This window comes from Balaenoptera ricei, chromosome 1 (genome assembly GCF_028023285.1).
Source record: "Balaenoptera ricei isolate mBalRic1 chromosome 1, mBalRic1.hap2, whole genome shotgun sequence".
NCBI classification, from domain to species: Eukaryota; Metazoa; Chordata; class Mammalia; order Artiodactyla; family Balaenopteridae; genus Balaenoptera; species Balaenoptera ricei.
Genome location: NC_082639.1, coordinates 1713132 through 1737153, shown reverse-complemented (window position 1 = coordinate 1737153; position 24022 = coordinate 1713132). Strand labels below are relative to the sequence as shown.

General features: G+C 62.7%; 2 protein-coding genes across 24 annotated transcripts in view; one reads left to right on the top strand and one right to left on the bottom strand.

The window, feature by feature from the left end:
• PRDM16 (PR/SET domain 16) overlaps nt 1-15032 on the bottom strand; it is a 330283-nt gene extending 315251 nt beyond the window's left edge. For all 4 annotated transcript variants that reach the window (XM_059902057.1, XM_059902131.1, XM_059902307.1 and 1 more), the window contains exon 1: nt 14724-15032. In XM_059902057.1, the coding sequence (XP_059758040.1) occupies nt 14724-14760 (37 nt within the window). In that variant the 5' untranslated portion in view covers nt 14761-15032. The remainder of the gene's footprint in view (nt 1-14723) is intronic.
• LOC132352066 (uncharacterized) overlaps nt 12343-24022 on the top strand; it is a 31527-nt gene continuing 19847 nt past the window's right edge. For 3 of the 20 annotated variants that reach the window (XR_009498788.1, XR_009498773.1, XR_009498764.1), the window contains exon 1: nt 15204-16698. Coding sequence is in view for 4 of the 20 variants with exons in the window: in XM_059902413.1 (XP_059758396.1) it covers nt 12735-13258; nt 21679-21799 (645 nt within the window). In the remaining 16 variants the exon portion in view is untranslated. The other 17 variants (XM_059902514.1, XM_059902600.1, XR_009498727.1 and 14 more) reach the window with 16 other exon arrangements.

The window sequence follows — 24022 nt, the reverse complement described above, 5'->3', positions numbered from 1 at the left end:
GCCACAGAAAGCAGTCCGCTTTATCGGCGGCCTGCGCGAGCTCTATATTGCCGTGGCCCCTTGCCCCCAGCATTCCACGCCTCCCAGGGGTGGGCAGATAATCCCACAAAGGGCCTCATGCCAGAGCCCGACGTTGCAAAGTGCTTTCTCCAGCCGCTGAGTGCTTTTGACTCCATCAGCGGAGGGGTTCGCAGGAATCTCCTTACTGGGCCCCAGGGTTCAGATCGAATGTCCCTTTGAAAGGGCCAGAGGGGACCCTGTGCCCCTGCTCCTGGGTCTGCGTGACACCAGATCCAGCCCGTCCTGGCTGGACTCTTGGAGGCCACTGCTTGTCCCACCCCAGCTGGTAGGGCCCCCAACACCCAGGGTCTGTGGGGAGGAGGGAAAGGCCGTCCCCTGGCCCGGCAGATGCCGAGACCCTCTCCCCTGCAGGGAGCCCACGATCAGTGCTCGGACGCACTGTCCCAGCCTCCCTCTCCTCTCGCTCCGTCTACGGCCTGTGGGACCACGGAGGCCCAGTGACAGCCCCTTGCACCTGCCCGAAGCATCCTCCTCTCCGATGTCGATGTATCAGACTCCTACGTCGTCTAAGACTTGAAAGCAGAGCCTGGCTCGTGCAGTCATGTCTGTGTGCACGGAGCACTCTGTGTATGTGTGCACAAGTGTATGTGTGTGTACATGTGTGTATGTGCATGCACTTGCTGCATGTACACACCGCATTGTGTGACTTGTGCGTGTGTGCCTGTATGTGTATGTGCATGCACAGGTTGCATGTACCTGTGGGCATGTGTAAATATGTGTGCACATGTGTGCATACACATGCACTTGTGTTGCATGTGTGTGCTATGTGCATGCACAATGCAAGCGTGTGTGCCTTATACAAGTGTGCCAGTGCATGTGTGCCTGTACACACGCGTGCACGCGCGTGTATGCCAGCGCATGCATCAGACTGATGACAGCAAAGCCCCAGTGTCCCATGGTTCTCTGAGTGAGTCCTTGGCGTGTCGCCCTGGACAACATGAGAGCCAGTTTCAGGGCTCAGAGCGTCGGCTGGATAACTAACGGCCCAGCGAGGAGAAACTCTTCCCCCCTTTCAGCTTTCGGACCTGCCACTCAGCACCACAAATCCCCTGGAACTAAACCAAACAGGAGACCCCAAAAGACAGGGTCTGCTCTAATGCTTGGAGGGGATGCGCCCCCCCTCCCCAGGGCAGGAAGCTGGCCACGGTCCCCAGCTCTACTCCTCCCAGGAGCTAGGTGATGGAGCCCCCAGCCCGACAAAGACACCCACCCGGGTCACACGGAGAGCACAGCCACCCCAGACGATCCCCAGCCCTCCGCGTGACAGTGACTGAACGTCTCCGCCGGGGCCCAGGGACCGGCACGGAGACCTGCCCAGTGTTTCACATTCGTCTGCTCTGCACTCATCACAATATTGTCTGGACGAGCGTTTTAATCTGTAGGCCACATCCAGGGGTCCCCGGGGAGACTGCTCAGCCCCACACAGTCACACACAAATCTGCCTTCTGCCAGGTGCAAGAAAATTCCAGAAACCCAAAGTAGCTGCTAACAATGACAGCCTGGATCCTGCAGAGAATCACAGCAAGAATAATACCATGCTCAAGCGCCCTGCAGACGTTATCCCAGCCTTCACTCCCCCTCCAGCAAGTCGGGGCCTGGTTCCCCCAGGTCCCTTGCTCATGGGCAACCCTCTTCTCCGTCTCTGCCGTGGCCAAGGGTGGTTCCAGATGAGGACAGGCCATTGTCCCTGTGATACAGGTCCAGCTGGCCTGGAGGTGCTCCTGGAGACTGCAGGGCCCCACAGCCTTTCATCATGCCCCCCACCCAAGACACCCCTGCCCACCTTCCCTTCTCCCCGGTAGCCTAGGGCCCCAAGGCCAGACTTCCACCCCAGTGGCCAATGCTCAGCCCGCAGGTGGGCCCACCAAGTTCCTCTGGTTCGGTCCAAGGTCAGCTAAGGTGATGGAGCTGCACATCCCGTTGGAATTTGGTAGGTGAAGACCAAGAGCCAGCCCTCTTCGGGCCCAGGGCTGGGAGCTGGTGGGATGGGGCCCTGGTGATGTGTGCTGGGGTTTTCCCCACATCCCCGGGGCGCCCTGGCTTCATGGCCCAGTTCCGCCTGCTGGCCAAGGGCCCTGAAGGCCTCTATCTCCGGGCCAGGCAGGGCGGGGAAGATTCGGCTTGGTTTTGCTGTCACAAATTTGGTGAGTGTCGGGGGCTTCTTTAAGGAGGAAAGTCATCCTGGCCCCGGCCCTTCCCACGCACCCTGCAGCCAAGCCGTGCCCACTGCTGGCGACCACCACCCCGGGACGGGAACCAGCATCGTGGTCACAGTTTCCCAGGAGGCCCACGTCCTGCCAAGCCCAGCGCAGGCCTCACTGAATCGAGGCATCTCCGCACCCCCAGGCCCTGCAGGTGAGGCCAAGCATTATGCTCTGTCTGGTGGCTAAAGAATCAGGGGTTCTTTGTCAGAAAACTCAAGGCTGCGTTCCTCCACGCCTGGCCCTTCCCTCACTCTGCCACGCCGAGTCTGTGGGTCAAAGGGGGGTGTCTCCCGGGGGAGGAGAAAGGCCCTGGGCTGCGGTAATGGGCTTCTCACCCTCGCCGTGGCCATCAGCCCCCTCCCCGTTGAATGAGGGTAGTCTGTCACGATCGGGAGGCAACCTAAAACCCCGGGTAAACGGAGACCTGGGTTCCTGATCCAGGCTGCCGGCCGCAGGGACCAGCGGCTCGGCCGAGACGGGCCTGCTCCGAGCCGCCGCCGTCATTAGCAGATGAGATTCGATAACCAACAGCAGCCTTGAGCAGCTTTATCTAACCTTCGGAAGGTAAGATTAACACCTTCGATGGAGAGAAAGTTAAGACTTGGGGGCCCCTTCGCTTTGCAAGTCTGACTCCCAGCCGTGAAACGAGAGCCCCCCTTGGGCCGGCGATCTGCCCGGAGATTTCTGAGCAATCTTAATTTCCACTGGTTTTTTTTTAAGCCCTTTTGTTCATAAGGACACTCAGCCAAACGTGAGGCCACCGAAACTCCACCCACCCCTCCCCACCCCCACCGCGGGGACACTCTCCAGCACACGCACGTGCTCAGTAAAGACGCGTGGGGGAGCCGAGCATCGGGGACCCAAGCCCCCAGTGTCACCCGGCTTATTGTCAGAGGTGCCACATCTCCACAGGCTCCGGGGAAACATGAAAACCTCCCATTGGCCCAGGGTTACTTGTTGCTGCTCTGATTTCATTTGCACGGAAGAAGACAGGGACCCCCGTTCCTCTGGCCGGAAACCTGTGAGAAGCCCCCTGGTCGGAAAGGGCACTGGGCTGGCTCAAGGCTGCCTTGGCTCAGCTGGAGGAGCGGCCGGTGCATGCTTTAACAACCGACATCAGTGCGGCGGACGGCATGGACTTTGGGAGGGCGGAGGACAGCGCCCGGCATCCTGTCGTGGGGCTTATTTTTAAAGTCACGTCAAATCACTTCCAGGGAAAAATTGATCTGTCTCTGATAGCTTTTCCTCCTGCTAACGTGATAAATAAATAATTAGCCACATCGTCGGGCTGTTTCATTAAAGAAAAGGATGGCTGGATGGGCCGAGATGGAGAAGCCGATCAGAAAGACGGAGCCCGGCTGTAAACCCCCCCCCCCAATGTTTTATGACACCATTTGTATTCTGTCAGTCACAAGCTTTATGTTCAGCCCAAGCTGGGAACTGAATACCCTATTCAGAGAGGTACTCACGGGCGTGTTATTGCAATTTAATATTTTCGCACACAGACACATCATTATCTCGGAACCTGACACTGGCAGCATAATTCTGTAATTTTTCAAGAGGGCCTAATTTTTCTAAATGTGAGCGTGAGGGCCCGGGATTATCTAAACAGCCTCCGCTCCTCTTTGTTTCTTCTCGGGGGTTATAAACTGCAGGAAAGTGCTCACACATCGGCCTCTCTGCACCTTTGAACTTCTCCCGTCTCTGCTCACACAACAACCAGCTGCAAATGGCTCTGGGCCGGGAGGCCCGGCTGCCGCAGCCCCCGTTCCAGACGCCGCGGGGAGCTAAGTGGCGTCGGAGGACAGCGAAAGTGAGGGGGTCTTTGCAGAGCACAAGTGGGCAGGGAGGTGCAGCGCAGCTGACAAAAATGAACGGCCCGAGGGTGCGTCTCATTCAGACAGCAGACCCAGGCTTGCCCAGAAGTGCCCGCATACGTGTGCACGCGCACAGCACACACGTGGGTGTGTCCGCACGCTCCCCAGAGGCCACCTCGGCACGTTGTCCAGATGAAGGGTGTATGTCAGGGGCCGCGTCTCCCTCGAGCTGCCTCAGTTCTGGGCAACAAAATGCTCCCCGGCTTTCAGGCAGTTCAAGAATGCACTGGCTTTTCCAAGAACGAGCTGAGAGTGATTTGCGAAGAAGGCCGGCTTCCCAGGAAGGCATCTCGGGACGAGCAGGTGGCAGCGAAGAGGAAGGTGGCACAGCCCGTGCCCCACGCTGGTTGCTGCAGCCCCAAGCAGCTCGACACTTACCGAGCAATCGACGTTCTCTGTGTCACAAACTCCCTCCCGAAAGGGACCCCGGGGGCCTTCAGGCAGCCTGGCGTTCTTCTCCTCACTGACACCCCAGAAATAGTACCCAGGACCCCACCTTGATCTAACCCTGATGCCAGCAGGGCGGCGCGTGGGGAGAGGGGTGACCCATAGCCACGTCTGAACTTGGGGGCTGGGAATGGCTGTCAGGTCAGCACAGGCCGGTGACGCTCATTCCAACACAGTGAGGACCTAATCCTCTCGCTTTCCTGGAACCGAGGGCGGAAGCGGCCTCGGCGGCAAAAATATGAATTCTAGGGATGTGGCCTCACTCTGAACCTTCCCAAGGAAGCGTCACCTAAGGGCAAAACAGTGCCAGGGAGCAACAGGGGTCCCGGCGCATCTGCGCCAGGGAGGGAGGAGGGACCCCAGGGCTCTCCTGCGGTCAGCACTCGGGCTCCCCCGGTGAGCATGATTTTCAGTCTTTGTTTCAATGTTTTAAGGACCGAGGTGACCAGGCATCTCTGAAGAGGCTGTTACAGCCCATTGAGCAGATACAAATGTCTGAGCATTTTTAAGTGCCCGCCCCTTCCCCTCCGAGAAGCAGCTAGACAGAGCAGCTTAGATGGGAGACTGTTATATGAATCCATATCTCAGCATAACATTGACTGCCAGCACCTGAACACAGATAACGGGACTAAACTGTGTCCCAGGAAAGGTTCCCGGTCCTATTCAGTTCCCATCGTCATTGCTTGACCCAGGCATTTCCCTCCTGTGCTGAAACGCTGGAGGTGCCCTGCCTGCCACTGGTACCGGAGAAGCACTGCACAAATTTCATCTGAGCCACTGAATTTAAGGGCCAGGGGGCTCTCGGAAGCAACGACAGCTACGGAAACCTCCTCTCTGGCATCCCTCCCTCCCTCCCTCCCTCCCTCCCTCCCTCTCCTTCTGGCCTTTCTAACTTGAACTAGAGAAGTTGGTTGGGGGTTCTGCCACCCCTCCATCAGCACAGAGCCAAGGCTCGGGAGGCCCGAGAGAGCTTGGGGCCTCCAAATGTGCTGAGCTGGGGGAGGCCTGCTGGCTCGCTCCCCTTCCAAACAGTTTGAACACAGAAGCCCAGCCCCCAGGCAAGGACCTGCTGGCCGGTGAGGGCCAAGAGTCGGGTGGGCACCTGTGACTGCCCAGACTCATCACACTGCCCAGGGCGCGGTGACATCACCACATCGTCCTCCAGGTGGGCCGCCCCGGGGAAGCATCCCGCAGCTGCCCGGGACCCTCAGGCACGGCTCAGAGCCCGGCACACAGTAGGCCCACGGACAACGTTCAGGGATGAGTGGACGGACGGAACAGAGCAGCCAAAACAAACAGAAGACCTGAGCCTGCAGGACGTGGGAGGCCTCTGATGAGAAAAGAGCCGGCAGATGCCACCAGCTGTTGAAACCCGAAGGCAGATGTGAGGATGGAAAAGACTTAGTATGGCTGAGGGGCCGGGAAGGCGGCTGGAGGGAGGGGCCCGGCTGGATGTCAGGGGCCAAACAGACCCCAGCACCTGTGCTCCCCGGTTTGAAGATAAAATCACGAGCTAAGGACCGTGTGTGCTTTATATCCTGGCTGAACTGGAGAGTCGGAATCGAAGTATCAAAGTGGATGCTTTGCTGTGGCCCTGAACGGCCCCCACGGAGGCGGGTGGCCGTGGACCAACAAAGCATCTTCCCAACCAGGCCCAGGAGGTAAAAGCGACACTCGGTTCTGACTGTCTGTCTGCCTGGAGGGGGGTGTCCCGACTCAGCCCCACCTGGCCCGAGGACCCTCGCCTCCCAGGCAGAATCACCTCCCCGAACGCCATGGTCCCTTCCAGAACCTTCTGTGTGGTCATGCCTGCCTGCAGCCGGGGAAGAAGCACACAAGGCGCAAAATACCCACGCGTCCACATCCTGCAGCCCCTTGACCGAGTCACAACTCACTTTCACTCTCCCGGACGGCCCCCCCTTCCCCGGCTTCAAAGGCGAGGGCTGGTGGTCATGAGCCGAGGCAGGCGTGGCGGTCGGGAGGGGGACACAGCCCAGCCCAGAGTCGGAGCGGACGGAGTGCGGACTCTGGGGACTGAGAACCACATCCCGCCAAGCCCGTCCCTTGGGCCGACCCTGGGGTGAGGTCCCCCTGCGGCCTCAGGAGCAACATCCAGGGGGCCTAAGGGCACAGCCTTGATATTTGCACCAAGCATCCAGCTCTGTTATTCTTTCTAAAGTAGGAAAGTGGACAAAGCCACTCATTTCTCAACTCGGCAGACCCTGAAAAGAAAGCAGACCTCACGCCCGACCACCACCCTGGGCTCATGGAGTCACGGTGACACGGCCTGGTCCCCAGAGCCAGGGGTCTCAGGAGATCCAGCCTGGGCCCTCCCGGCCCTGCCCCTCCAGGCACGGCCATGAGAAACAGGAGGGGGTTTCAGACCCAAAGAGGAGGTGCCAGGGTCTCCCTCATGCCTCACCATCACCCCACATCAAAATTCATTATGGAATATAAATTTTACATCAAAAATCAAATCTACCTAAATCCATCCAGGGGAGTCAGAAGGCTAAAGGGCAGGGTGATAGTTCTTAATGTGGCCAGAAGTGCCCAAGTATGTTTCTGGAACCTTCCTAGGAAACCCCTGCATGCGTCCCGGGAACCCCTCTCCCCCCACATCAGCAGGACAGCAGCCCTGGTGCCTGGCTTCAAACCGAGCCGCCTGGGGTCTTTTCTTCCTGTTAATTCCCCTTGGCATTGCCTGGGCCTGGGAGGGAGACAGACCCCCAGAGGAAGCCCATAGCGCCAGCGCAGGGAAAATGACAGTGGGCACGGAGGCCGAGCCGGTGTGTCCTGCTCCTCCCCACCCCCACGCTGGGGAAGCAGAGGCTTTGGAGCACGACACAGGTCTCCTTGAAAAGCACCTCAGAACCAGGAGGCGGCCGGTCAGAGGAACCCTGCACTATGCCCAAGTCCTTCCCCGCAGATGCGTCTCCATCCACATACCTGCGGGAGTGAGGAGAAAGTATCCTCCATCACCGGCCTCATAACTGCAGAGCAGCTCAGGCCGGGCCAGGGCTTGCGTGGGTAACTCGGCTTCCAACACACACACACTGGGGCTCACCCCCCTGACGCACCCCATGCTGGATGGGGTGCAGACCAAAGGCACACACCTCCCTGGATATTTGTGACCTGCTGACAAGCAGCACAAGTCTGCTGAATTTCCTAACCAAGTTCATTTTGCAGAATCCTCACGTCAGGCTCAGAAAGTGGGTGTTCGGGGCGACGGGTTGTCTCTTCGGAGATGAGCAGAGCAAGGGTTGACCTCACTTCCCCAAGTTTGAGCCCGGGAACACCGTCCATGGAGTGGTTTTGCTTCCATGCCCGTAAAGCCTGCTTGTGGGCCTCTCCTCCCACCTGGGGGGCCCGGAGGGGAAGGCTGGGTACACTAAGGGCTCTGCAGCATCTTGGGGTCCCCTCTGCCCCGAGGCGAATTTTAGATGAGCCCTTTGCCGCGTCAACCATCCCACCTCAAGGGCAGGGTCAGGCCAGAGTGAAAAAGGGACCCAGCACTCATCAGATTCGTTTAAATACAGGCTCCACTGTCTCCACCCTGAAAGATGCGTGTTTGGGGTTGAGAACGGCACACGCGTCAGATGGAAAATGTGCACGGGGTAATGTGGAGCCTTATTTGGAGGAGATAAAATATTCACCAGGACCCAGCCATGTTTTAAAATGATTATAAATTATTTTAACAGTGCATTTGCAAAGGGTTATAAAAACAGCCATAATATATTTTTTTCCTTAGATTCTAGAATTACCAGTGTGACAGCTAATGCAATAATGATTTGTTTCAAATGCCAGTGTTTAAGCTGTATAAAGCTGATTTTATACATTTTTCCAGTAGGCCGCATTGTAGTTAATGAAATTAAACACACCAATCGCATTTGTCCCCAGGGGACGAGGAACTGAACACACCACTGGTTTATTTTTTTATTAAAATAAATTGCAGCCGGCAAGATGGACTAATTGCATACAGAATTGAAAAAGAAACATTCCATTGATATAATTAAGCCAATTTTCATGGACAGAAATAGTTATGGTGGATATAAAATAAGCAAAGCCTTCACCAGAATCTGACTTTCTTCCTTTTTTTTCCCCACAGAATGTTAACTATTAAACAAATATGTATCTCGGGCCAGCACACTTCTATCTGCGGCCCCAAGGCATTGTTCCTCGGAGGCCAGGGAGAGGCCGCCGGCCTGGCCAGAGCGCCTTCAGACCGAGGAGGACTGGATCGTGAAAGCCGGAGAGAGGAGAGTGGTCAGAGCAGAAGAGGCCACCCCCGTTTGCCCTGGGAGCTTGGCAGCCCTGTCCGGCCTGGAATGGCCACCGTGGCCCTGGCTGGAGCTTGTGAGGTGCCCAGACTTGAGGAACAGCGGCCGATTCCGGGCTGGACCTGAAACTGCAGCCAGCGGCTCCTCTGCCCTGTGGGTCAGGTCCACGGCCACAGTTCCTCCTCTCCCCGATTGCCTGGGGGGAGGGGGGAGGATTACTTCCCTCCAGATTTGCGGTGGGGGTGGCGGTAGGGGTGCGAGGGGGGAGCCAGCAGGTCCTACACCTCCTGCGCTGGCTCGAGAGAAAGGCAGTAAGTGGGGTGCAGACGAGGCCAACCCCTGGTCAACACTCCAGCTCTCCTGCACCTGTCCTTGGGAGAGGACACCCAGAGCCAGGGGCTGGAGACCCTGGCAAGGCCTCTGCCCAGCCTGCGTGGGGAAAGCAGAGTGGAAGAGTCCAGTCCCGGGCGGAGAAAGAATCCAGTCTGAAGGAGGCGAGTGCACAAGGCTGCCAGTTGCATTCACAAGCTGTAAGCACATGGATATCTTACTTGCTTTTTAAGAACAGACCTGTTACAAGCTGACCGTTGGCCCTGGGAAAATGCTTAAAACCTGACACATTAAAAAAATAAAATAAAATAAAATCCTCGGAATTAACTGCAGGCTGCAGCGCCCTGGTGGCGGGCGGGGTGCTAAATAAGAAACCCTGGAGGGCTTTACGGAACATTCAGTTTCACCATTAACTTGCTGTGTGATCTTGTCGGGTTATTTGACCTCTCTGTGCCCTGGGTTTCTTACCCAGAAAAGTGGCGCCGGCTAGCCACACTTTATCCTCCTCAGGGTCAGTGAACGGAGTGGGTCATGCCTCCCAAGCGGACCATGAGCACCTTTACGGGGCCGTCGCCCCGAGGCTGCAGCGAGCGGCACGGAAACATGGGCAGCGGCTCAGGCCGCAGCCCGCTCGGGCCTCCCCACAGGTGCGTGCCAGAGTGCACGGACCCCAGCGGCAAGTTCGGCGATAGGCAGGGCTCGTTCCTGGAAAGCCGAACCCCCAACCCCGCCTCGGTTTTCCCGCACCGGCCCGACTTAGACCCAGCCTTCCCGGCCCACTGCCGCGTCTCTCCGGGCCCAGGTCCGCGAAGCGACTTGGAACCGCACACGGCCTGCAGCCCACGGAGTCTGGGCGAGGGTCAGCAGTCGGGAGGGGTGAGGAGCCCGCCCTCCTCATTCCAGGAAGCCCAGGGAGGCGGGGACCCCTGGGGCCAGACTGCGGTCCTGGAGGAGGAGGTCTGGGCTGAGACCAGGGGCTCGGCGCAGCCACCGCCACCGACCCGCTGCGCGGTGTAGACGCGGGCGCTCCTTGCGCCGCGCCGTAGTTGCCGCGACTTTGCGCGCAGAGAACCCCGGGCCGCGGAGACCATCCGCTCAGCCTGGGGACCCCCGGCCCGGCCCGGCGCGTCTGGAGCCCCGGGCAGCCCGAGCCCGCGCCCGCAGCTAGGCCGGGCCGGCTCCCTCCACCTCGAGAAGTTTCTTGCCCGCGCGCGCGCGGGGACGGCGCCCAGGCTGTTCCTAGTCCTCCTGCGCCGGCTATGTGAGCTGCAGCGTCCAAGACTTGTTACACGGGTTTGATTCAAAACCTGATAAATTGTATTTAACGCTATTTGAAATTTTTAAACGAAATTATTCACAAGATTTTTAATCCTGGACAATTTTTGTTGAAACTCTAATTATAGGTCACCTTAATTACCAGCCCAGCCCCCAAGGATCCCTAATTGCCTCCTAATTGAATAAAACAGGGGGCTAATCGCGCCCACGGCGGCCCAGCGAGCTGGCGCGCCTCCCCTAGGGGCTGGTTGACGGGACCCCCGGGCCGACCTCTCCGCCCGCACCAGGCCTCTCAACAGAAACGGGGGACCGGGTCCCATGCCCTGAGCTCTGCCCAGAAGGGAGACGCCCGGTGCCTAGGGGGCCGCGGGCGGGGAGGGGAGAGGAGGACCGGCCCGCACCTGCACCACGCCAGCAGCCAACGGGAGCAGCGGGGCGGCCCTGAGTGGCGCAGGGTGACTGGGGACCCCAGGGCAGAGCGGGTGCCCTTCCCCCAGGGAGCCCGTCGGGAGGTCACTCCATGAACAGGGATCCCCCCTCCAGCGGGGCCTCGGCACCCTGGCACGCCCGCGGGGCCCCTGGCAAGCCAGAGCCTTCGGGCCATCCGCGCACCGCCGCGGGGCACCTGGCCTTGGCCGCCAGCCCTGCACCCCGCCCCTCCACCGCAGCCTCCGCGTTTTCGCCCGAAGCGGGGTAAGCCGCCAGACTCCCGCTGGACATTTCCTGGCGCTGCTGCCCTACCAGGCGTCCAGATGGGAGGCTGCTGTCCGGCTCCTGGGAGAGGACGAGTGGAAGGGGCAGGCCTCCGCCCTCCCCCACCCCCGAGGGTGGGAGAAGGCTGGGCCCAGCAGAGCTGCAGCCTGGCCTGTTTCTGCTGGGGAGAAGGACCAGGCTGGCAGCTCAGCCTACAGCCAGGCTCCCCCCAGCCTGTCACACACATCAGTCTCCAAGGAGGCGCACAGAGCCTTCCTCTAGCAAGAGGCAGTGCCCCCACCCACACCCCAGGGGCTAGGCGGCAGTCAGTAGCTGTCTGGAGGAGACTCTTCCCAGGCCTGAAATACGCAGTGTCTCGGACTCTGGGGTCTGTCACCTCCACGGGGATCAGGCCTCACGGGCACTTCCATGAGGGCCCTGGCTGGATGCTGTTTCGGGGGCACATCCTTCCTCCCCCAGGGTCCCTACCTGCCCACCTGGCTCCCAACAGTGGCAGAAACACAAAGCTTTTGTGTGGCATTTCATTTTTAAGTGTCGGGCAGGGACGGCCCCATTTCCCCACCGGCCAGCAAAGCCTAGCCGTGTGTGAGGGGACCCTGGCCCCGACCTGTCCTCACCCCGCTCAGGCCTCCCAGGCTCAGCTTGAGATGGAGGGTTTCCCAGCAGCTGATCTGTAGCCCTGGCCTGAGTGCCCCAGTGTCCTCTGACCTTACAAGCTCAACTCAGAGCCCCCAGTGTGGGCCCCAAAGTTGCTACCAACTCAGCCAGCACGCAAACCCAGCGGGAGAGACCCCCTGGAGTGGGGTCCTGGGGAAACACAAACAAAATTAGAGCCCCAGATGTACCCTCTAGGGCAGCCCCCCAAGCTCTGAATGGGGGGGGGGGTCACACCCCACCCCCGACCCGGCTGTCCCTCCACGCCTGGCACATGGCCGTGGGCACAGGCCAGTCCTGCACGCTGGCCTTGTCACCACAACCTCTCTCCCTTCTCCCAGCCCCCTGACCCTGGCCGGGATGTGGCTTGGACAGAGAGGTTCTGTTGGTGGCACTGGGTCTGCCCCACTGCCTCGGATTCAGGTAATGGAGTCAGGTTCCTCGGGACGCCCACATCTGCTTAAAATACTGTCCAAAGAAATGAAATTTCTCAGTGCATCCAGTGATCTGTGTCGGGCAGGCAGCGAGGTCCCGTGCCTGCCTGGGCCACCTTCTTGGGGAGGGCTGGGGGCAGCTGTCCCGGCTGTGGAGCGCAGGCAGGAGGGGTTCCCACAGCTCGCTCCAGTGTGGCTCCAGCTGGGTCTGGGCCTGACAGCCCTGCTCCGCGCTGGCTTTTTCTCAATAAGGACTCCCAGGAAAAGAAACCCTGTGCTCTGCCCTACCCTTGGGTCCAGTTCTCCCGCCTCTGAGCCGGGCTGCACGTCACTGCCAGGCACCCATTCTAAGGCCCAAGGCAGAGCCGGGCCGGGAACCTTCCGCACCTGGCTGGCGTGGAGTACACAGAGGGCTGAGGGCCAGACGGGCAGCCGGCGGGCATGGGACGCTCGCAAGTTTCGGCGGCCGCGCCGAGCGCCCGGAGCCGGCCTCTCGCTTGCAGCGAAGGCCCGGCGAGAATTCGGCCGCTTTCCACCTTCTCGCTCCAGCTTCGGGCCCTTCCTCGGGGAGAGCCTGACCCGGGCAGCCTGCCGCCGGCGAGCCGAGTCACTGAGGAGATCCGCGGTGCACAAACAGACCCCGACACGCACACGAACACGCATACTCCGCGCGCCCGCCGGCGGGCAGATAGCACGCGCACAAGCCACCGAACGCGGGGCCTTGTTCGCACCAAGAGGGGCCAGAGGTCACGGGAGGCCGGGGAGGCCGAAGCCACGAGCCCTGGGCAGAGGAGACCGGCTGGAAATGGGCGCTTCAACGAGGGGCCCCGAGCGGCTGCGGGCGGAGTCCAGGGTCGTCCTGCGGAAGCTGGGAGCTGCTTTTCCCCCGCGGGCCCGACGCGAGGCCTACGACTCGGGGGGAGGGGGGCGGTGCGGCTGAGCCGGCCGAGCACCGAACCGAGAGGGTAGGACTTCTTCGGATAAGTGCCGCGAGTTTCGCGCCCCCCGGGCTCACGCTTGGGGGCTCGGCCCTGCGTGCTGCGAGGCCCGGACGGGCAGGGTCGGGCCCAGGAGGACCGGACCGATCGGCCTGGTGGTCCGGCAGGGATTCCCCAGGGGAGCAGGCCGGGCGCCCCTTCTGCGGGTGGGCGGGCGGGCGGCCGCGGAGGAGGGGGCGGCGAGAGCTGGAGGAGCCGAGAACGCTCGGGACGGCGCTCGCCGCTTCGCTGCAGCCGGGCCGCGGCCGGGCTTCGGGAGCCGCGCTCGCCGGGCCGCGGCGCCGCCGCCCCCACCTGCCCGCCTCTCGGGCCGCAGCCCCGGGCCCGCGGGCCTGGCACCGGATGGCGCCGGCGGCCGGGGCGCGGAGGGCGCGCGGGTGGCCCCACGCGCGGCGGCGGGCTGTGGGGCGGGCGGCGAGCGCACCCGGCCGGCGGCGAGGACCGGGCTGGCGGCGGGCTGGGCGCGCGGAGCCCGGGGCTCGGCCCGAGACGGAGCGAAAGAGAAAGTAAGACCGGGGACCGGGCAGTCTCGCCGGGGGCAGCTCTGTCCCCGCCGGGCCTCGGGGCGGTGCCAGGCGAGCGGGCGCGGGAGGGTCCGAGCGGGGCCGAGGTCGGCGGCGGCGGCGGCGGGGAGGAAGGCGGCCCGGTGGGGACTCTCCTGCCGGGAGCACCGGCGCCGGGGCGGCCGCGCGGGCTGCCGGAGTCGCGCAGGAGCGCCCGCCGCCGCGCGGGGCACCAGTTGGGAATAAACTTCACGACCATAGTTCCAAGCCCAGGAAAACGCCTCCATTTTGCTCCCCCAGTGGCTGTGGCTGTCCTGCCGTCGCCACCCCTGCCCTTGCGCCCGAGGAACCGGGTGGGCGCCGGCTCGCGCCCCCTCCTCCGCCCCCTCCCCGGCTCGGGGTCTCCCTCCTCTGCGCCCGGCTGGCGGACGCCAAAGGCGGTGCTCTAGCGCCCACTATTTCAAAAGCCCGGAATATGATTTGACCAGGACTGAGAGCCACTCGGAGAGAGAGGGAGAGAGCGAGCGAGGAGGAAAAAGTTGCTCTCCCCTTTCGTCAACTTTTCGCTAACTTTCGCTTTTCGCTCCCCTCCACCCCCAGCCCTCCCCCTCCGCCCCCCTCCCCGGCCCCCACCGCGCGCCTCGGGTTCCCGGGCCCGAGCGCTTGACACTGGGGGGGGGGGGAGGGGGTTCGGCGAGGAGGGGGCCGGCGCCTTCGGGGAGCGCGCGGCCCGGGCGCCCCGAGCCTCCGCGCCGAGCCCGGCCGCCCCGGAGCGCGGGAGGCGGAGCAGCCCCCGGGCCGCGCGGCCGATCCGGGGGCCGAGAGCCTGAGGCGCGCCGGCCGCGCCCCGACGCGCACCCCTGGCCCGGGCGCCCCGGCCCCGCGGCCCGGGCCCGGCGGCGCGGCGCGGCCGAGCGCGGGAGACTTACTTTTGGCTAGCTTCCTCGCCCTCGCCTTGGATCGCATGGTGTCGGCTCGCGGAATCTCTCTCCTCCTCCTTGAGTCCAGAAGCAGCTACACACTATCTTCATCTCCCCAGCATTGTCAGTTTGGACACCTTCGCACATGCGCACAGAGCACTCAATCTGACACCCCTCGCCGGGGCCAAAAAAACTTTGCAATGTATTCATCATCCTCATCGTCGCGCCGCCGCCGCCGCCGCCTCCTCGGCGCGGGATTGGGGGGCTCTCCTCGGCCTTCCTGGTCTTCACCTCACTTATCTCTCTCCCCCCCCCGCCCCTCCCTCCCCCTCCCTCCCCCCTCCCTCCCCCCTCCCTCCCCCCCCTCCCCTTTCAGCGCAGCTCGGAACTGGCCCTTTAAGAAAACATTCCGTGCTCGGCGCTCCCGCCCGGGGCCCGCACCCCGGACACTTTAAAAGGACCCAGGTGGCCCCGGAGGCGAGGTGACTATTCGCCCCCCCCCCCTTCCCCTGAGTCGCGTCGCGCTGCTGCTCCCGCCCCAGCTGGGGCCGAAGATGGAGTGGCGGCGGGGTTTGTCCTCGAGACTTCCTTGGATCTGGGGGCAAACGCGCCGACAGTTCGGACGCGGGTCTGGCTGGTTTTGCTTCGTCTTATTGCATTTTATGACTAATTAAAAAGCTTTGCGTTCACCGTCGCCCCAGCCCGCTTTCCTCCTGGCTGTTCCCTCCGCCCCTGCCCCTGGCCCGCGATCGCCCGAACCCGGCTCCTTCGAAGCCCCCTTCGGGCCCCGCCGCCCCCCTCGGGCCTCCCCGGCCCCCGCCTCCGCCCCCACCCCGCCCCCACCCCTTCGCCCCCACCCAACCGCTCTAGCTTCGGGCTCCGCGGCTCAAAAACAACAGCGGCAGCGCCGCCAGCTCCGCGCTCCGCCACTGCCCGGGCCGGCGGGCGGAACTCGGACCCGCCGCCCTCGGTCCCGCACGGAGCCGCAGGGAGCAGCGCGCCGGGCACTGGGGAGGCGGCGCCGGGGCAGCCGTCCCAGCGCCGGGCGCCCTGCACCTCGCCGCCTCGGGCGGGCCCGCTCTCTCCTGCCTCCGCGGCCCCAGGTGAGTACCCAACGGCGCGAGCGCCCGAGCTGGGCCACCTCGAGCGACCGGAGCCTCTGGGGACACGTCCCCCTCGCCTCGCGCGGCCCAGGTGCGTCTCGGGCGGGAGAGCCGGCGGAGGAGCAGGTGCCGGAGCGCTGGCGGGAGCCGACTGGGCGTTGCTTCTGCCCCACAGCCCTCAAATTCGGCGGTGCGGCGGCGGAGGGGCAGGCTGGGCGCAGGCAGTGTGTTCCGGGCCCAGGGGCCTGGAGGGGACGGTGAGAACTGCTCATTCGAGTATGTCTGGGATTCGAGAAGGAATTGGAAGCAAACGGAGGCGCTGACCCCCGCGCTCTTTCAAGTACCAGGGTTCTGCCAGGCTGCGGGACTTGGAGCTGCCAGAGAGTCTCCCTGAGCCGGGGAGGGGTCGTGTGCGCGGTGCGGGGTCTCTGCCGCCCTGGGTGGGCTTCGGGCCGTGCCCCTCCCCTTTGTTGTGCAGTGAGACCAGTGGCGCCTCCGCTGGGACCTACATTCGGAACCCCGCGCCCTCGCCATAAAAGAGGTGAACTGGCAATGTCCAAGGAGCTGCCCCCGAGACCCCGGGGTCCTAGCAGAGGCGCCCCGATGCCAAGGGGCGCATGGCCCACGCTACCCCAGAGGAAAGCCCGACGGAGCCGGGCTTGTCAAAAGCCAGCGGCGGCAGCGCGCTGGGCCTTCCACCCTGGCCTCTCCGCCGTCCTCAGCCGCTTCCCTGCCGGGATTCGAACCCCGACGGAGCCCCCACTGCTGGGGGGTGGGGTGTCCAGGCTTGCGCCCGCCCGCTTACTGCCCCGGACGGAGAAGGCGCTCTCTGCCCGGCCGGGATGCCCACTGACCACCGCCTCTGTTGTTTCCGGCCCTTGGTGAGTGTTGCCTGCGGTGGCGGCCCCGAATTCACCATCAGCTCAGTCCCCTGGCCCGCCGCCCTCCGACGGCCTGTGGCTCGCCGCCTCCCCCTCGCCGCCTCCCGAACCCTGACCATCTTTCCTCGGAGACTGGGCAGAGAACCGCCAGGCTCAGAGGGTCCCTGGGCCTTGTTGCCAGGCCCTCCGGGGCTTGGAGGAGAGTCCCCACGGGGGGCTAGGGCGTGGCTGCCCTGGGTCCTCGTGGGCTCAGAGCCCTCTCAAGCCCAGGGTGTGTGTGTGTGGAGGGGTCGCTGGGAGAGGCAGGAAGGGAGCTGGAGCCCCCCGCTCTGGAGCTGTCTCCCTCACCCAGCCACGGCAGGCTCCAGCAGGGAGCAGAATTGCGCTGGGGCGCTGGCCAGGAGAACACAAACACAGGGTCGCCCTCCCGCCTCGGCACCCCAGATTCTCCCAGCCAAGTTAGGTGTGAGGCCTGGGGGGAATACAGTGGCTCCTGTGAAGCCCTCCCACCTGCAGAGAGAGGGAGTCCCTTCCCCACCCCGACCCCCAGCTTAGCACTGTTTCTCCCACCCAGGTGGCAGCCAGCAGGACCCGAGGTCAGGAGGGCCCAGCCTCTTCTGGGGGTGCCCCAGCTCACTCAGGCCCTCTCTGTGCTCCCTCCCTCAGCTCATGCGGTGATGAAAATTGTGGAGCAGCCTCCAGACTCTGGGACTGCACCCTTGCCGGGGCCCAGGAGAGGAGGGCGGGCGTCCGGGGAGAGGGCCTGTCTGTGCTGTCTCTGGCCGGTGTCCCCTAGGGCCCTGGAGGGTGGGGAGGACTACAGCTCTGATCCTGCCTGGGGAGGAGTAAGCTAGCGGTCAAGGGTGACCAGGAAGACAGCCGAGGTGCCGACACCCCCAGGGTGCTCTCTCGAATCAGCCCCATCAGCTTGAGAAGCCCGGGCGGGCCGTCCCCAAGGCCATGGCCCTGGCCGAGGTTGGGTCCCGGCCTGGCCAGGCCCTGCCCCCGCGTGGTGAGACTTAGACCTGACGGAGAGCAGGTCAGGCCTCAGGGAGAGTCCTGAGGAGCAAAAGGGTGGAGCAGGGGGAATCAGATGCAGGTCCTCCGGGGCGCCCAGCTCTGTGTCCTGCCCCACCGCGGACATTAAGAGACTTGGGGAAACAGCTTGGGCCGGGCGGGGGGGGGGGGGGGGCTCAGCCAGAATAGGGCAGTTTTCATTTCAATGGTACCAAAAGGTTTAAAGGCTGTTTTCAAACTGAGCTAAGCTTTGGGGATTCTTGTGGCCGGGCCAAAGCTGGGACCTGGGGACTCCGCACTGGGGTGGGAGTACGCAAGTGCCGCCCACCCCATCCCTGGTGCCCTCCACAGGGGCTTCTGTCCCTGCCAGACTGTCCAAGGCTGGTGACGTGTGGGTCGGCCACAGTGATGTGCTCTACACCCTATGGTGTTTGGGAACAGACTTCAATGCTGCGGTCTAGGGGACGGGAGGGGGGACTTCTACCACCAACTTCTGCCGCAACCTAGAATCCTGCTTCAGGCCAGAGCTCAGCACACTCCCAGCCTCACCAGCAAGCAGGGAGGCGCAGCTGGAGACCCAAGACCAGATGAACTCCTTTGAGAAAAGGCTGGGCTCGGGAGAGAGCACGTGAAGTTGCTCCTGCAGGGCTATCGTAAGCCTCACTGCGGGCCCCAGGGCTCCCAAGAAGCCCATTTGTAATAAACCACACTGGGGTACCGTGCACTCCCAGCGTCCAAACTGCGGGGCTGGAGGGTCCCTTTGCTCGGCCAGGAAGGGGCCCCATGCCAACTGGAAGAGGCCGTGCCTGTGGAGAGGAGGTCCACATGGTGAGGTCTGTGGGCCTGGAGGTGCAGGGTCAGAACCGTCCAGCGGCCCAGCGCAGGACCTCTGCAGACTGTGGCTGCGGGGTGGGAAAAGGCAGCCAACGGGCCAGATGCACTGACTCCGCTAGGTTCCCGCTGCTTTCCTCCACGTTCCCCTCGGTGTTCGCTGAATTTGGCCACTGGCTCCAGGCACTCAGTCTCCGGGCTCCATCGGATGACAAGTCAAGTTCTGTTCACCCTCCAGTTTCTGCTCAGAAAAGAGTAGCTGAGAGAATAAAAGCAGGCTCCGTTCGTTGACGTGGGGTCTCCTCTCAGGAGACCCGGAATTGCCCCAGGAGGCGTCCAGACCACCAGTCCTCGCCCCACCCCCGACTTGGGGCCACCGAGTCAGGCCGAGATGGGGGTCTCCCTCCCTGGGCACATTCTGCCCCACACTAGGTGGAAATGGCCCCCATTTGAGCAGCAGCAGGAGACCACGCGGGATGCTTGGGGACAAGCAGTATGGTTCCCACTGCACACAGAAGAGAGCGGAGATGGTCTCTGTGGCCAGCAGGGGACCCAGTCGGGGGCTGAATGCAGAGGGCTTCCAGCCTGGGGTGAACAGTGTTTGGTCCAGCATGGGGTGGGGGGGCACAGGCAACCCACAGAGCCCTTTCCTCCCCGGCCGGACCTCCACACTGGCCCCACGGTGGGTGCTGCCCCAGCACCGCTCCTCAGCCCCAGACTGGGACCACAGGAGCCTCCCTGGACCCTGGGGTTAGTATTTCAGACCTCCTTTTGCCCCTCTTCCTACCCCAGGCCCAGAGACACTCGCTGTGACCCAGGTAAGTTTAGAAGCCAGAAGCACACAGGACCCGATTTCTGGCCAGCGAGTTCAGAAGCTATGTGGCGACTCAGAGCGGAGGCCTCCCGGCACCCACACCCAGTCCCTGGTTCTGGAGTGGGTCACAGAGAGGGTTGGGACGCTCCCAACCAAGACTTCCCAGGAATGTGAGCCATGTAGCTGATTTCGAACAAACCCCAGATGTTTAGAAGCCTACTTCCTTCTCAGGCAGGAGGACGCTCTCTCTTGTAGACCGGCAGCCCCTTGGGAGGGCTCCGGTGGTTTCTCTGCGGGGATCTTGGAGTCCTGGCTAAGGCCACCATCTTGCAGGAGCGCAGATGCTCATAAGGGGCACCTGGGGTCTGCCACGTGCTTTGGGGGGATGTGATGAGTTTTGTTTTCTTGTTTTTTAATTTAAGAGATTGAGGCTGTGGGCTTGAACTCCCTCGTTTGAGCCAGGTGGGAGTTGACTCCAGTATCTCGGCCCAAACCGGCACCCCAAGAAGCGCAGGAAGTCCCTGGCGACTCGTTCCGCCGCAGCGCGCAAAGCGGGCGGGACTCAGCGGCTAAGTCCCGGGGCTCCAGCAACCGCGCGCGGGCTCCGGCTCGGGCTCCGGCCTCGGCCGCCGAGAGCAGTAAACGGAATCGGTTTCCCACGCTTCCCCTCTCCATGCCAGAACTTTTCAAAACCCGCTTAAGAATTCCGTCGTCCAATTTGCGCGGATCCTGAGCCTCGCGTTCACCCCGCCCCACCTGGAGAGAGGACCCTCGCGCCGCCCGCACCCCCGGGCCGCCCGCCCGCGCACGTGGGGAGCAACTTCGTTCCCCTCAGCGCCCTGGCCCTGCGGCGCGGGCAGAGCTCCGCCCCGCAGAGGTGGCACTGCGGTCGCTCCGGAACGCTGCCCGCGTAGACGCGGCCGCCGCCTCCTGCTCCAGGTTCCGGCTGCGCGCAGGCAGGGCCCTGTGGCAACAACGAAAACGGAGAGCCGCGTCGCTTTCCGGGCGTCCGAGTCCCGGGAGCCTCTGGGTGGGAGCCCGCCCTCCGCGTCCCCAGACGCCTCAGAGCCGAGCAGACTCCGCCATCCACACCTGGGCTTGCCAAGCCCTCTCCTCTGCGTCCTCTGAACCTTGGTCCCTTCCCCTACACCCCGACCCCGTTAGTCTGTAAACCAAATTTCGCCTTTGGTCCTGCCGCGTCCTCCCGACGTAACCGTGGAGGAGGATTTCTTCACGCCTCAGTTTCCCCATCTGTGCAGTGGGGCAAAATACTCCTGCGCCCCTCCCAGGGTTGATGTGGGATTGGCAGGGAGAGCGGAGGATGGAAAACGCCCGGCGGGGCCCAGCGCTGCCCACCTTTTGGGGCTCAGAGGTCGTGCCCAGACTGCAAGGGGCCCAAGGTTGCTCTTGAGCGACCGCTGCCCTCCCCCTTTTCTCCCCCCGCCCCCACCCGAGAACGCCCCTCCCCCCGGCGCGGTGGCGGAGGTGCGAGGGTCCCTCTCGGCGCCCAAGCGCCTCCAGTCTCCGCTCTGTCCCTGGACAGGGTTTCCCTCGCCCTGGGCGGTTCTCTCAGTTTCCTTTGGGGCCCAGGGAGGTTTAACACAACAGGCTCCAACTCTCGGGGTGGTACCACCGGGCACCCAAAATCTCACAGAGGGTGGGTGCTGGGGATGCCGGGGGAGGGGAGACAGGCGATAGAAGCCCTGATTCCAGGTGAGCTCGCAGAAGGGAATTTGCCCCCGTCCCTCTCCCTCCCCGCGCCGCGGGGTGTCGGGCTTCTGGGCGGGACCCTGGGGCGTGACCTAGGGCTTAGAGATCAGCCTTAAACTAGCCCAGCTAGTGGTGAGGGAGGGAATAGGGAGCTAGGGGAGCTCGGGGAAGGGCACGGCCTGTTCAAACCGTCCCGGCTGCCCACTGCTTCTGGGCAGGACCAGTGGAGGATGGGGGGTGGCGAGGGGGCGCCAAGTGGACACACCCTCCCCAGGTCCCCTTGACCTGCCACCAAACCAGTAATCGCCGGCGGCTCTCTGAACCGGCAAGAAAACGGAAGAGACCAGGACCGCCCCAGGCAGGGAAAAAAATTACCTCTTGTGCTGAGTGACCCGAAGCTGATGGAATCAGTTGGGGATTCCTGTCCCCTGGGGCAGGGCTGGCTTCTTCTGCCTCTGGCGCCCAAGCCCAGGACCTGGGGGCTCTAAGAAGGAAACAGGGCACACGCAGCTTTTGGCTCCGCTGCCCCTGCCAGGGCTTCTCCACCTTCTCTCCCTTCTGCGAGGGCAGTGGGGCTCCCACCCCAGTCCTCCCTCTCGAATCTGCAGGAGGTTCCCCGGTGAAGGAAGGAACGGTGGCCGGAATGACAGGGACATGCTGACACAGGGCCCTGCGCCTGCACCTCAAGCAGGTCAGGGGTCCTCACTGAGGACTGAGGGACGAGGGTAGCAGCCCCTCACTCATGGGGCACCCCCCCCCATGATATCAGTGGAACTATGATGAGTGTCTTGCCGGGTGGGGGGCAGCAGAGGGATTGCCTGGGCACTGCCCTCACCACGCACTAACACAGGACGCCTCCCCTGCTCTCCCGAAGGACAAGCAGACTGCTGGGGGGAGGGGGGGGCAGGAGGAGTTCAGCTTAGTCAGAGCCAGCTCCTTCCCCATTCCGCCTGGGACTCTGGGTCAGCCCCCCACTGGCCTCCTGGGCACCCCAGTTTCCTGCTGTGCAATATGGGGTGCTGTGGGCACAGCTGCCTGCAGGGGCGGGGCCTGGCACCTCCTGGGAGCTCTTGGGCTCTTGGAGAGGGGCCTGCTAATGGCAGGAGTCCCTGCACCCTCTGACCCCTCCTCTCCCAGAATCAAGGCCTGCTTCCAGGGCTCTGAGTTGGATTCATGGAGGGCAAGTCCTCGCTCCCTTGCTGGACACAGAGGGCAAAGGACTGGGGACGGGGCTCCGGGAGCTGTGGGTTCCCCTCGCCCTGCAGCTCTTAACACACTCCCAGAGTCAGGCCTACCCTCCTGACCTTGGTCTGGTCAGAGTGGAGGCTGTCCGAGGGCCAGCTGGTCTCCTGGCACCTGCCTTCAGTGCTTCCCATAGGTCGCCACCTGCCCCCTGAGAGGCCAAGGCCCTCAGACTGTGTGCAGACCTAATATTCATTCATTCATTCATTGATGTATGGCCAGGGGCCCTGGTAAGGCTGGTGCGCCTGGAACTTACAGTCGCACGGCGGGGGCTGAACGTGAAGCCGGTTCCTCCAGCAGACCTGCAGCTTCCAGGGCATCTTACCCTCCCCTCCCCCCGCTCCCCCCAGGGTCCCAGTGCCTGGCCCACGCCTGGGAGTGTGCTTGGAGCTCAGTGAATGAATGAATGAATGAATGAACAAATGAAGAGGGCTGAGTGAGTAGAAAGTGACCTGGGATACCTGAAGGCTGATTTCAGCCCAGGAGACGGAGGAGGCGTGGGCAACCTTCCAGGCCAGGGCAGTGGAGGTGCAGCCCTGTGCTGAGTGCCCTTTCCTTCAGCTGTCCTGATTCAAAAAGGGCCGCCCTGCATTCAGCAGCCTGTGCCAAGGGACAGGGACGACACAGCAGTGAGCAAGCCACCCAGGTCCCCTGCTGCAAGGTGCAGGGTTTGCAAAAGGGAAGCCCACTTGCTCTGGGGTGGGTGGGGTCAGTGGGATGATGGAGGCAGGGGACAGTGGCAGAAAGAGCATCCTCGGGAGACATGCGGTCTCTCCATGGGCTTCCCTGGCCTGGAGTGATGGAGCCCGGGTGGTGCCGGGGCTCCTGTACCAGGCAGCGTGCTGGTGGCCGCCCAGCTCACTCCCATCCCTGGGCTGCGTCACAGTGCGTGTGACCCTCACGACAACCCCACACCGTAGAACCGCAGTCAGGAGAAACTGGTGCTCAGAGGTGCAAGGACTTCCCACAGAGGCAGGACAGTGGGAGTCACCTGCTGGACACAGATCCCTGTTCCAGGTGCCACGCAGCAGGATGTCTGCAGGGTTTGCGGAGGACAGACGGACACACCGCCGTGGAGGGAGGGGTCTTCATCCGGGACCTTTCCTGGGTTTCATGTGGTGCCAGGATCGTGAGCTCCAGAGGAGGCTCTGGCCTTTGGGTCACCATGTGCTCCTGACAATGACCGTGTCCAGAAAGACTCAGCCACTTGGGGCTGGTATTTTCTCAGAGCCCAGCTGTCACTGGGGAGTCAGACCAGTGGCTGACTGCCACCCAGTGGCATCCCAGGGCCATTCTAGGGCCATCCCCGGGTCACAGACCAGTGGCTTCGGGTGCCCAGTTTGGAGCTAACATTTCAAGCAAGTCAGGCGCAGAATCTGGGCTTCTAGGAAGAAATTTCCAATCATGAAATGTGTCATTTGAGAAAATATATGTGTCAGTTAAGTGTGCGCTGAGCCTGGACCACATGGGACATAGTTGTTCTAATAAACATGAATAAGCCAGTTTTCACATTAGAGAAATAACAGTTTCGAGTAGAAATGTGGCATTTTAAAAAGAGGTTAATTAATAAACAGCAGGTAATTGTTCATGGCACATGGTGGCAGAGGGTAATTTTCATTTTAGAGCAGAGAAGGGCCAAATGCCCCCCCCCCCCCCACCAAACTCAGATTTTTTGTGTAATAATCACCTTGGCTTCACCTCCGCCTTTAA